Source organism: Berghia stephanieae, chromosome 8, assembly GCF_034508935.2.
Source record: "Berghia stephanieae isolate SIO BIC M18660-M18661 chromosome 8, UCSD_Bste_1.3, whole genome shotgun sequence".
NCBI classification, from domain to species: domain Eukaryota; kingdom Metazoa; phylum Mollusca; class Gastropoda; order Nudibranchia; family Aeolidiidae; genus Berghia; species Berghia stephanieae.
Genome location: NC_088367.1, coordinates 41,951,746 through 41,965,774, shown reverse-complemented (window position 1 = coordinate 41,965,774; position 14,029 = coordinate 41,951,746). Strand labels below are relative to the sequence as shown.

At 35.3% G+C, this 14,029-nt stretch overlaps 1 protein-coding gene across 1 annotated transcript; it reads right to left on the bottom strand.

Moving 5' to 3' along the window:
* Positions 1–4,688: 4,688 nt before the first annotated feature.
* On the bottom strand, positions 4,689–5,564 carry LOC144979014 (uncharacterized). The gene has a single exon (XM_078925629.1). It carries the CDS (start codon positions 5,562–5,564, stop codon positions 4,689–4,691), a length of 876 nt encoding a protein of 291 aa, XP_078781755.1.
* Between the last annotated feature and the right edge of the window lie 8,465 nt (positions 5,565–14,029).

Genomic DNA, 14,029 nt, shown 5'->3' with positions numbered 1-14,029 from the left:
ACAGAGCGCATCTCAACTCACTGTTATTGGCCCGGAATCACTGAAGACATTAAGCGTTTCGTCAAATCCTGTCCCATCTGCCAGCGGAAATCTGCTCGGACCTACACAGTCCCAGTGACCTTAGGCGAGATGCCAATTGTAGGCACTCCTTTTGAACGCGTTGCCTCCGATATAGTTTGCGTCATCTATTTATGACATCAAGTATTATTATTACTTCCGTTGTGTTGTTGATTTAGCGGTGATCAGCGTTGTTATTATGTAGTAGTATGTTCTAATTGCGTGTATGTTTGTGTGTGTGTGTGTGTGTTTGTGTGTGTGTTGTGTGTGGTGTATACATGTGTGTGTATGTGTGTGTGTTGGCATTTTTCAGCAAATCGTGGCATTCATAGTGATATTATTCACTTGATCACATGAAGGTATTCGATTTACACAAATTCTAAACAAGTTTCACCGATTAACAACGTCAACTAATATTACTGCTGATATTACGGTCGTTTTTATGCCATCGATGTGATAATTATTGCCCTGGGAAATAGTTAATTAAACGTTGTCGACAAACTGTCAATTGTATCTGTCTAGCTTCTAGCCCGAACAAACTTGGAGACATTCCGAAAGCTCCTACATCCCCAGTATTCTTTCAATTTGTATTTTCACCGTTGATCTTTTGTCAGGCGTTTATTTATTCAATTTGTCATCATATAGATTTGTGAGGATTTTTTTTCTATTAGGGTTAGTCATAAGTCTTAGTAAAGGTGCTAAGGGGGAGACATTCCGAAAGCTCCTACATCCCCAGTATTCTTTCAATTTGTATTTTCACCGTAGATCTTTTGTCAGGCGTTTATTTATTCAATTTGTCATCATAAAGAATCATTTTAAAAACTCTAGAACAAACCTTGATAGATTTGTGAAAGTTTAAAATTTCCTAATTTGACCATTGTTTTGATTCTAAGCCCCCATTTTAATTTGTGAAGTATTGAAAGGTAGTGCAAAGCAGTACGAGGGTTTTTTTTCTATTAGGGTTAGTCATAATGCAAGGGTGTTTATTTTCCTATTAGGGTTAGGTAAAAGTAGTCAAGGTTTTACTTTTTCTTGGGGCTAGTTGAGGGAATATTATTTAAGTTGTTTCCCTTTGTAGGAGCTTTCGGAAGGCCTCCCAAGTCAAGCGTGGTAAAGACTTGTGCTTATTGATATTGATATCTACTGACTGATAAACTAAAATCATGCCGAATAGAGCATGGCAGCGACGACAAAAGCACATCGATTAAAGTGTGCATCTAATCGTAATCAAGCTAATCAAGCAATATCGAATGAAAATAGTTCTTTCCCCGCGAAATTGCGGGCTTTTTACTAGTGTCTTTAAATAATACAAAATTCTTTTTAAAAAGTTAACATAGTATTGTCATGAAAATAACAGATCACGTGTTGGACTCCTCGCCAAGGAAATCTGGTCTTCTGTTTGTTTTCTTGTTTGTTTGTTTGTTTATTTTGATGATGAAATGTTTAGTCAAGTTCTTTTTAATGTATTATTAATTTATTTACTCCTTCATCGTGTTTTATAATATTTTAGACCATTTACCCGTTTCTAATTCTGTGACACGATTTGTCCCATAACTGAAAAATATTACAAACAGGTAACTACTGAAAAAAAAATTCAACAAAAACTCAACAAAACTGGTGCGATGAATCCGTTCTCTTCTTTCCTTTTTCTTTTTTGCTCCTCTCTTGAAATACATTAGCAATTTGTGAACTATCAAAATAAATGATCATATGAATAAATAAGTAAATAATTAAATAATTAATTAAATAAATACGGGAAAGTAATTCAAAGTTTCAATGATTAAAAAATACCGTTCGAAATTTCAGTTTATTTTCGTATAAAATATATAGGTTAACTGAACTCCAGCGTTATATATTTTTTACTTTAAATTAAAATTTTGAATCACCCCGACACATAATGATTCTCTAAGACTGTAAGTCCCATTTCATGACGAGGAATATTTTTCTCATATCCATTTTGATCAGCACAAATAATTGATTCAAATGCTTCGAAAGCTCCGAATAATTATTAACCAGTGAACTGCCGCAATCTGGGGGAAAAAACATGTACAGTCGACTCCGCTTAATCGCAAACCCTCGGGCGTTCAGGTTAGTGTGTCGAATAAGCAGTGAAGCTAAAAATAGCATCTAAGCACCAGCTTTCATTTGCCATTCATGTTGGACCTTCGTTTTTTTGTGTTCCACGGGCTTGGGACCGTCGCGTTCTATACATGATATTTATTTATTTATTTGGGTTGTTTTTTTTTTTTTTTAATTTTCTTCTTTTGCCTTTTAAAAAAACTCTTTTTTCATAAACATGGATTGCAAAAGCAATAACATAGGCCTGAGTGACGTCATTTCGTTCTATCTATAGGCTAGCAATAGTGTGTGTGTGTGTGTGTGTGTGTATGTGTGGATACGTGGGTATAGCCCTGACCTGCCAAGTACTACAAAAAAGTCGTAGAATTACGAAATGTTTGACTCCAATTTAAGAACTGAATGACAATCTCTATGTCATTAAAACTTATTCAAAAGTGAAGTTGATACCAAACTGCATAATTTCAAGGGTTTCTGAGGAGTTATGATATAATTATTGTACGGGTAAAATGTTGATTGTTAAAGTTAACTATAGGGATTGCTATTTTTATCCCCTCAAAACTGCGAATTTTTAAATTTTCAAGTCGGCAGGTTTCGTATAGCCTTTGTGTACTTCTCTACTAACTCAGTACACGTCGGCTATAGATAGAATGAAGGTGACGTCACTTCAATCTTTGTTATTGCTTTTTGCCATCCTCGTTTATGAGTTATTCTCACTAAACTGTATTAACCAGACTATAAACGTTCATGGTTACACATAGTTTCAAGTGTTGGTTCGTGACAATATTAATACACCTATATTTTCTTCACATACGTAGGTACGCGTTTTAAGCTGTGAACCCTCGCTTGAATCAAACAACACATACTTTGAACATGAGAGGACGAGGACGAAGACATTTGAGTTGGTCCGTTTTTATTTTTTGAAAATATCAATTTAAAAAATTAAGAAGCAGGCACCTGTGTAAGATAAAGATCTGAACTTAAATCCCATGAGCTTCGGATATCGGACACGCTTCGATTCAAACACCCTTTTTGGTTTCCCCCGAGAGAGTGTTAGAGAATCCAATGAGCGTTGTATTCCTTCTATCTCTGAGATCTATGACAGAAGATTGTGAAATGTGAAAGGATCTCACACAGAGGATAAAAGAAGGGGCCGAGATTATCCTATCGTATGACTAGGAGGCAAAATGCGCTAATGTCATAAATCAAATCAATATTCCGTAATTTTTAAAGATTATACCAGTATCAGAAAGATTTTAAAAAATAAGAATTATGCCCTTCCGCCAGGACATCATAAGACATCGTCGCCTAGACATTCCAAGAAGGAATGTAGAAAATTCATCAAACAAGATGGATGTCTAATGCCAACAGGAATCACCCATGTTGTCCGAGTGAGCAAATTGGCGGTTAATAATCTTGCTTAAGGAAAAAAAACGAAAGTGCCTGAAGCGGGGCTCGAACCCGGGACCTTCCGGGTCATTGTGCAATGTAATAACCACTCGGCCAACCCCCCCCCCCCCACCCTCGGAGAAAGATCAAAACGATTAAATTTCAAACAATGACAAATCTAAACAGCCATTTTAATGAGGCATTGGATATATTTTTTTCAAAAGTGAAATAATTTTATTAGGCTGTTAAATTCAAATTAAATTGATCAAGGACTAAAAGGATTATTAAACAATGAAAGAGGTTACTCATATTATATGTACACATGTAGACGACAGTCAACCATTTTAAACTGAGTAAGAGTTATACATCTATGAATTTCACAAAACCAGCAATAAATTAACGGGATTAGTTTGGAACATCTGTTTGTGTAGCAAAAAAACTCGTAATGTACTTATATTAATCTTGGGTTAAATTTACAAGTTACAATTAGCTTAATGGCGCCTGTGACAATTGAAATGCCGACCTATGCTTATGATACAGACAGAAAAACCAGTAGAAGTAGTAGTAGTAGTAGTAGTAGTAGTAGTAGTAGTAGTAGTAGGAGGAGGAGGATGAGGAGGAGGAGTAGGAGAAGGAAGAGTAGTAGTAGTAGTAGTAGTAGTAGTAGTACTAATAGTAGTAGTTGTAGTAGTAGTAGGAGGAGGAGTAGGAGAAGGAAGAGTAGTAGTAGTAGTAGTAGTAGTGGTAGTAGTAGTAGTAGTTGTAGAAGTAGTAGTAGTAGTAGTAGTAGTAGTAGTAATAGTAGTAGTAGTAGTAGTAGTAGTAGTAGTAGTAGTAGTAGTAGTAGAATTGGTAGTAGTAGTAGTAGTAATAGTAGAAGTGGTAGTAGTAGTAATAGTAGTAGTAGTAGTAGTAGTAGTAGTAGTAGTAGTAGTAGTAGTAGTGTGTGTGTCTATATGAATGTGTGTGTGTGTGTGTGTGTGTGTGTGTGTGTGGGTGTGTGTCTGTATGAATGTGTGTGCCTCGCCCCCACCCCCCCCCTCTTCTCTCGCTCACTTACTCCTTATGTGCCACTTTCTTCTCGAATATAGATATAATGATATATATTTTTCTTTCAGTGAATTCCTCAATAATACCTACTTCATATATTATTATCTTACACCTATTCATTCCTTGACAGTTAAAATGATCAACACGACAGCTATAGCGTCGAGAAGGGCAGTAATAAAGAAAAGATAAAACCACCCCAAATTGTCTAAAATTGCTTGCAGAAAAATCGGAGTCACCAAACTTAGCACTGCAGAAGATATTGATACCAAACCATAATTGGTAGGAAAATGGGTTATCCCGAAAGCCTTCAACGTACATGCGGAATATAAGACAAACAATGGCGCTGTTAAACCTCCGAAACATAACGTGACAATACAAAACAACCATTTATTGACCATAGGAGAAAAATAAAACGAGAGACTTGCAAATGGAATGGATCCGAAATAAAAAATCATGCACCATTTGACACCGAATCGATCGATTAAAAATCCGTAAATCAAGAAAAAGGCAACCGTAATCCCTATCATAACACTGCCAAGAATTGTCAGAAAATTATCGTCTTGAATCCACAGCTGTCCATACGATTTGTAGTATTTATTCATAGTTACATATGAAACGCTACCTATCACCATGGTGACGAAAAACGTATAAAATTCCACTTTTCGTATAATTTGAGTTGGGGATAGATCCAAGTTTTGAACATCACCTGCTGAAGACTGGAAATGATTATTGTCACGTGATCTTGATATTGCATCCGGTTCTTTTAAATCGATTTCATCCACAATCTCTACGTTTTCTCGCTCAATCGAAATGTCAAGGGACTTGTAACTTCTGCGGCATTCTTGGTTGTTTGATTGTTTCTGAATTGAATTGTCCTCTGTCCTCGTCCGAACCACCATGAGTCCCGTCAACTGTAGAACCAAGAACATCCCGCTTTGAACTAAAAATAAAGAAGGCACTTTATCCGTGACATCCGTATCAGAGAAGAACATTTGTGATACAATTCGAGGTCTGGACTTTTGTTATAGGTGTTAAGATATAAGGTCACGCATTGATTGATAACAAGAGCACCAAGAACTAAGGAGCTTCGAATGATACTAATGTAAAGCCCAACCTGACCATCACCCACTCTACACAAGTTGCATCATTAATATTATAACAATTCCATCACTGACACCGGGGAGAGCTCCGATGCAAATATTGAATAAGATTGTCGAGTTTCCGATTATAAAGTACACCAAAGAAAAACTAACACTTTTTAAAAGGATTCCACACAGCATTGTAATTTTAATTCCAATCACTCTCGAAAGTTGTCCACCGATCAAAATAGCAACACATGTGAAGGTTACCCAAAGGGACAAAGGCCACGGGGTCATAATGTCACTGGGATCAGCATCAGGCTGTTCATTTAAAGAGTAAGAGGTGGAGTAGATTGAAAGGTTCCCCCAGTACAAACTGAATCCACTTGTTGACAACGCCAAACAAGCTCCGATAAGAGTGCAGATTTTCTTCCATTTATCCTTGTTTTGAATAGGCCAACACATTTTGAGAAACACTTTAATACTCGAATGTTTTAAAATAATACAACATTCTTTTTAGAAAGTTAATATAGTATTGTCATGAAAATAACATAATCTGTTTGTTTTTCTTGTTTGTTTGTTTTGATGACGAAATGCTTAGTCCAGTTCTTTTTAATGTAATTTTAATTGATCTACTCCTTCATCGTGTTTTATAACGTTTTAGACCACTTACCCCTTTCTAATTCTGTGACACGGTTTGTCCTATAACTGAAAAATATTACAAACAGGTAACTACTGAAAAAAAAATTAAACACAAATTGAACGAGAGTGGTGCGATGAATCAGTTCTCTTCTTTCCTTTTTTTTTGCTCCACTCTTGAAATACATTAGCAATTTATGAGCTATCAAAATAAATGGATAAATAAATAAATAAATATATATATATATATATATATATATATATATATATATATATATATAATATATATATATATATATATTTAAAGAAAGTAATTCAAAGTTTCAATGATCAAAAACACCGTTCGAAATTTCTGTTTATTTTCAAATAAGATATAGATAGATCGAAGATGACGTCACTCAGGTCTTTGATATTGTTTTTGCCATCCACGTTTATGAGTAATTCTCACTAAGCTGTATTAACCAGAATATAAAAGTTCATGGTTACACATAATTTTGTGTGTTGGTCCGTTATACCCTAGAAAGAGGAAAGCTAACGCTACTAGAAAGTGTCATGGTCTCAAGTGAGTAAAGAGCTACTCGACTATGCATAAAGATCTATGTAGAATTAGGCCCCAGAATTTACTAGTTACTATAAATGAAAAACAATTAACGATTTGTTTACAATGAAATAAAAATAATGATGAAATTTAATTAAAAGAGATAAACAGTGATCGTGGCAGTTACAAATAGAGATATGAATATTTTACGTAACTTATGATAATATGTCAGGTTCATAAGTTTACGTTTCCAGGCAGTTGATGGGCTTGGATGATCTATTCCTCTGATAACAGGATTGGACTCGTAAAATTCCACTTCCAGGCAATTGGTAAGAAGTTATTGTGTAGTCCTTTGACAGCGGGCTTGGGTTTGATCCTTGAAGATTATACAATCAAAGTTAAAAGCTCCGGCGTCTTAATGGTGTAGATATAATATCTACAAAGTCCCAAAAGATAAAAATCTTCCAGTATATATATAGGAATAGAGCGACTGGCCGTCCGGCATAGATTGTGGAGAGAAAGTGAGTGTAGAATATTAGACCTATCAGCTTTTATAATAAATGGCTACGTGACAGAATGTAGAACGAAAAGTATTCACTAATTAGAAATTAATTCGAGGGAAGGCTATAAAAGGAAAGACGATCTAATATTAGAAGGTTAAGTTTATCTAAGCCTACCGAAATATAACTGGAGTGAGATGAATTCAGTTCTTAATAAAATAAAATTTAATAAGATAATTGTGAACAACCTTTACTGTGACACCCCCCACCCACGTTTAAAATATACTCTTTAACCATTATGGGAAAGATAGATTTTACAAACGGAAGTAAATTTACTATCATGATACTCTAGCATTAATCCATTGTTATGATTTGTGCTACAATTAAATTATTTATTAACTAGACATGGAAATGTTTATATTAACGTAGGTATATGAATGGGTGACAATAACAATGAAAGATTGTGATTACAAATCATTGTGATGAACAACATGATGGCAATGTGATTACAAATCATTGTGATAAACAATAGTGATGGCAATGAAGCATGATTTAAGTCGATGATATGAAGGTAATTTACTAAATGAAATGAATGAAAATGTAAATGAAATATTGACATTTCAATTATTAATCATAAATGAGTGAAAATTCATAACAATGATAGATAAAGAGAAGATTTCCCAAATCATGAATGGGTATGGTATATATATCCAAACAATACTCAATGTTACATTAAGTTGGGTCATCATGTTTACAAATAAAATTATCGAAATTGTGCGTTCTGATTTGGCATAGTTTGCGAGGTAACTAACAGTATGCATGGGAGGTTAAGTTATACCCTTCTCACGTGTTTATACTAATCGAGAAAGTAGGTCGGCGTGAATATTTTCACAGCCTGGTATGTGAGAGATACTGAAAGTGTAATTTTGCAAAAATAGACTCCACCTTAGTACTCTACTATTATTCATTTTGTTATTTCTTATGTACGTGAGTGGTTTATGGTCCTTTTCGACCACAAACTCTTTTAGCAGTAGATATCTGCTGAATGTCTTTAAAGCAAAGACGATGGCCAGTCCTTTACGCTCTATTACAGAGTATCGTGATTCTCTGTCCAATAATTTTCTGCTTGCATATAAGCAAGGCATTAGAGTTCCCTCATGTTCCTGTAATAGTACACCGGCGATGCCCTTATCAGACGCGTCAGTTCTTACAACAAATTCTTTTGATATGTCGGGTAATTTAAGAATTGGTTCTGAACAGAGTAATGCCTTTAATTGGTTAAAGCTATTCTGACACGCTTCTGTCCAAACAATTTTGTTCGGTGACCCATTCTTTGTCAGATTTGTGAGCGGTGTCGCGATGTGCGCGAAGTTGTAAATGTATTTCCTGTAAAAATTTAGGAGCCCAAGTACTTTGCGTACTTCTTTTTTTGTCTTAGGTGGTTGCAATTGTGCGATTTTTGTTTGTTTTTCTGTCTCGGGTGTCTGTGTCCCATGACCAACGGTATGACTAATCCTGCATTTGAAGCTTCGATATTAGTAAACATAGGTTGCGACACTGTGTCTCTATCAAAATACTTTTTTAGCATATTTGCATGGAATGTCTTTGTTGTGTTGTTAATTTTAATCTCGTAATTAACATTAGATTTTACTGCTGTTATTCTGAATGGTCCTTTCCATGTAGCTAAAAGTTTACTCGAGTCATCGGGTAAGAGTATTAGTACTTTGTCACCAATCTCAAATTTTCTTGACTTGCTTTTTCGATCGGAGTATTCCTTGTATTTCTCTGCTTTTTTAGTGACGGATTCCTGTGCTAGCTTACATGTATCCTCTATTCTGTCTTTCAGGTTTCTTACATATTCGTAAGCAAACATAATTTCGTTATTGTCCTCCTCATTCCCTTTACAAATGTCGGCTACTATATTGATCGGGCCGCGAGGTGATCGTCCATACATCAACTCAAATGGGGAGTAGCCTGTAGATTCTTGGGGTATTTCTCTATATGCAAATAGGATTGCTGGTAAGTATCTGTCCCAATCATCTGGTTTTTCTGCTGACACTTTTCTTAACATATTCTTTAGAGTGCCATTAAATCTTTCACAAAGACCATTTGCTTGGGGGTGGTAGGGGGTTGTGAATGAGTGTTGGTTTCCCCATGAGTTTCATGGTTTCATGCATCATATGTGATGTAAATTGGGGTCCATTGTCCGACAGTATCTCATTTGTTATGCCTATTCTAGTAAAAATTGTCATCAATGCTTCAGCTATGTGATCCGATGTAGTTGATTTCAATGCTATCGCTTCTGGCCACCTGGTTGCGTAATCGACTAGTGTTAGTATGTGTGTATGGTTTCTATCTGATTTTGTTAAAGGGCCTATAATGTCGATTGCAACTTTTTGAAAAACTTTTTCAATAACTGGGGTTGTCTCTAATGGCAATCTCGGTATTCTGCCTTTTGTGACTCTTCTTTGGCATGTGTCACACGATTTCACATATTCTCGGACGTCTTTAGTAATTCCAGGCCATGTGAAATTCTCGGATATTCTCTTCAATGTGGAAGAGCTCCCAAGATGTCCAGAAGTTATTGAATCGTGCGCTATTCCAAGGATTTTGTTTCTGTAAATACTCGGCGTGACCAGTTGTTTAGCTATTTTGTTTCTTTTCCTATGTAACCTGAACAGAATATCTTTTTCAATGATGTATTCAACTTTTGATTTCGTCCCTTTGTTTGCGATATTGAAATATGATGTTAAAGTCGGGTCCTTTTTCTGTTCTTCAATGAACGTGTTCCTGTCAAATTGTTGTGGTTCAAGAGAAATAGTCATTGGCTTCTCTGTTGTCTTAGTCATCTTTCTTGTTTCTGCTAGACAAGCTGTTTCTTGGGTTAATGACCATTCTTTTACATCTGTTGGGTTGTCTTTAAGACCTTTTATATTGCCAACAATAACATCAGCGACGGGGTTGGGAAGTATACAGCATTCCACTATTCCTGTATAGTATGGGGTTTCTATGTACACGTTAGCTGTTTCAAAGGTTTCGACTGTGCCACTGAATGTGATGCATTGTACCGTTTTTCCAGTTTTGTCTTCGTCATTGATCAAAGATGCTTTTATTCCTACTGTACTGCATCCTGTGTCTCTCAATATTTTGCAATCAGTTTCATTAGCTTTGCCTTCACAAAAAAATAGCGATCCTGACTTGTGAGTTTGTGTTAAAAGTGACATACCTTTCACGCAATACACATTTATATTTTCTCCTGACATTACTCGTGTCTGATTATTTACACTGGTTTGGAGTGATGCATTTGCAGTTTCTTTCGGATATCCCACGATTTTGTAACATTTGTCTGCTGTGTGGCCTTTCATTCCACAATATTGACATTTAATTATAGGTTTGTTGGTTTTCTTATACTCAGTATTATTGTCAGTGCTATTTCTTGTTTTGTTTTGATAGGGTCGGCTATGGTCTCTATTGAACTGTTTGTTCCATGGTTTGTTACTATGGTCATCCTGTTTCACTTGCGTGTTCCGAGTGATTGATCGGCTCGTTCTATTTGAGTACTGAACTTTAGGTGTACCTGGACTCTGAGCAGCAGCAGCGTAGTATGGTTCCTTCAATGTTCTGCTAAGGGGTGTCACTGGATGTGCGCTGTTAAAGTTTTCTGCGTAGATTTTTAATTTGTCCAAGTTTTCTGGCTTTTTCTCTTTAAAGAATGCGACTAAATCTGGGTTGCAAGCTTGATAGATTCGATTCTTCAGCGTGAGAAAGGCCTGCAAAGTCGTCTTGTTTTACGTTTGCCAACTCAAGCCACCGATTTAGAAATTGAGTAATTCGGTTCACGAATGTATTAAAGTCTTCTCCACTTTCCGGTTTTGCAGTGTGAAACCTTTCCTGGTAACCATCTTCCGTTAATCTAAATCTTTTAGTAGAGCGTCTTTAATTTTTCCATAGTCATCTGCATCTTCAGTTGTTAAGGTATAGAAAACTTTTAGCGGTTCTCCAGATAAGCAGTTAATCAAGGCTGTGGCCCATTTGCTTTCTGGCCAACGATAACCTTTAGCCTGAACTTCGAATCGGTGTAAGAAGGATTCTAAACAGTCTGAGCGTTCATCGTATGTTGGCATGCGTGGAAGTTTCACGAAAAATTCATCACTATTATTATGTTTTCTTTCATGACCGGTTTTTGTTTTTTCAATTTCCAGCATCATTTGGGTCCTTTTGGTTTCTTCTTCTGCTAAAGCTATTTGTCTTTTTAGTTCCCTTTCTTGGACTCTTTCTTCTCGTTCTTCTCTACGTATTCTTTCTTCATTTTCTTCTCTACGAATTCTTTCTTCATTTTCTTCTCTACGAATTCTTTCTTCGTGTTCTTTTTCTTCTTTACGAATTCTTTCTTCATTTTCGTCTCTACGAATTCTTTCTTCATGTTCTTTTTCTTCTTTTACTTTCTCTTCGCACCATGAAATATTCTTTCCTGGGGTATTTCTAAGTCCTTTGCGAGACTTAAGTATCTTTTATATGCTTCCATGTTGCAATAAATTAGTTACGATATTTTATATATATTATATTGACAGGATACTGTTACTGACTGTTTTATTTATTTACACTTACTGGAATGAACTGTTCTATTTTTAGAAATCTCTCTCTCTCTTATTTCAACTCATTATGTATGTTGAATTTGATGCCTTTTATCGTTATATCTTATAAAGCAATGTGTCAATACAATGCGGAGTTATTATGACTTGTGTCAATAACAATGTGTCAATCGCGTGTACTCTAAACTATGTTACTACGAAAAATGTATCACCAATGTGTGTGACTCGTCGTTAGTTTGTGTACAATTATTCGCAATGACGCTAATATACTAGAGTGTGATAACAATAATAGGATGCCAAAATAATCCCAAGTTATCTATCACTAAATATAACACGACGGCTAGTAGACTCCTTTTATTATTATTTAGTTTTTAAAGACTCACTTTTCAGAACATAATATATAAGTGGTTTTCGGTAACAGTAATATGCCAAAAATGCATTTAAAACAAATCACTATGCAAAACAAATCACGATGTCTATAGTTACTATGTGATGTCCAACTCATGTAAAAGAGAATAATGAAGGATATATTTACCAACTCAGTTCGTGGCTGGGACCTCTCTCTTGTTCAATGGTTGTTCAACAATTGTAATTAGGCATTGAAGAGTGTTTAACAGTGATGTCTGAAATACAAAACAATAAAATATCGTAAGATTTACAATAGTTACAAAATGTGTTCACAACACTGAGTGATTGGATGATAGGTGAATGAATCGTTATGGAATGTAAACATATTGAAAACAATTCATGAATGAGGCAAACAACAAAATGAAATGAGTGATATAATAACAAAGTGGACAAGGAATGAATGAATGAATGAAAAACTGAGTGAATAGATGAATGAATGAATGGATAATGTATGAATGAAAGAATGAAGGGAAGAATAAATGTATGAATGATTGGATAAATGAGTGAATAAACGAATGAATGGATGAATGAATGAATGAATGAATAAATGAATGAACAATGAATGAATGAATCAGTTATAAATGAATAAATGAATGAACAATGAATGAATGAATAATTTATAAATGAATAAATGAATGAAGGAATGAATCAATAAAATGTTATTCAATTTAAATGAAAGAATGAATCGATAAATTGCTATTCCATTTAAATGAAGAAATGAAAAAGAAAAAAAATTAATCCTGTAAATAGGGAGTTCAATTAAAATATGATCAAGTGGGGCAATTAAGAGTTTTATAATTTAAACTTTAAGGTTAGATGAAATAGATATAAGTAACTAAATAAATTCAATTCTTTATATGTGTCCCCTCCAAAATGTCATGGTCTCAAGTGAGTAAAGCGCTACTCGACTATGCATAAAGATCTATGTAGAATGAGGCCCCAGAATTTACTAGTTACTATAAATGAAAAACAATTAACGATTTGTTTACAATGAAATAAAAATAATGATGAAATTTAATTAAAAGAGATAAACAGTGATCGTGGCAGTTACAAATAGAGATATGAATATTTTACGTAACTTATGATAATATGTCAGGTTCATAAGTTTACGTTTCCAGGCAGTTGATGGGCTTGGATGATCTATTCCTCTGATAACAGGATTGGACTCGTAAAATTCCTTCTTCTTCTTCTTCTTCTTCTAGGTTCCATGCCTGGTCCAGGCTTCGGATACTGCATGAATTATCTCTCTCCATTCCTCCCTGTCTCTTGCTTTTTCAAACAGCTCTTGGATTGTTAGGTTGGTGAAGCCCTTCAGTTGGTCTATGAGTGTTTTTCTTTGTCTCCCCCGGGCGCGTTTACCAGGTATTTTTCCACAACTTGCCAGGTATTCATTCTTATCTTTCCTTACTATGTGTCCGAAAAAGGATAGTTGTCGATCCACTATTAAGGGCATTAGTTTCCTTTGTTGGTATGTTTGTTTTAGCACTTCTTCGTTCGTTTTGTGTGCGGTATACGATATTCTCTGCATCCTTCTCAAGCACCACATTTCAAAAGCTTCAATGTTCTTTTGTGTTTCTGCATTTGTAGTCCAGCTTTCGCATCCGTATAACAAGATTGGCCACACGTAGCACTTCAAGACTCGGAATCTAATCCCGAACGACATCTGTTTGTTTTTCAAAATGTTTCCCAGGTCCATGAAGG

Bases quoted from the DNA above. Each gene is read 5' to 3' on its own strand.
- LOC144979014 (XM_078925629.1), bottom strand. From the start codon at position 5,564: ATGTTCTTCTCTGATACGGATGTCACGGATAAAGTGCCTTCTTTATTT.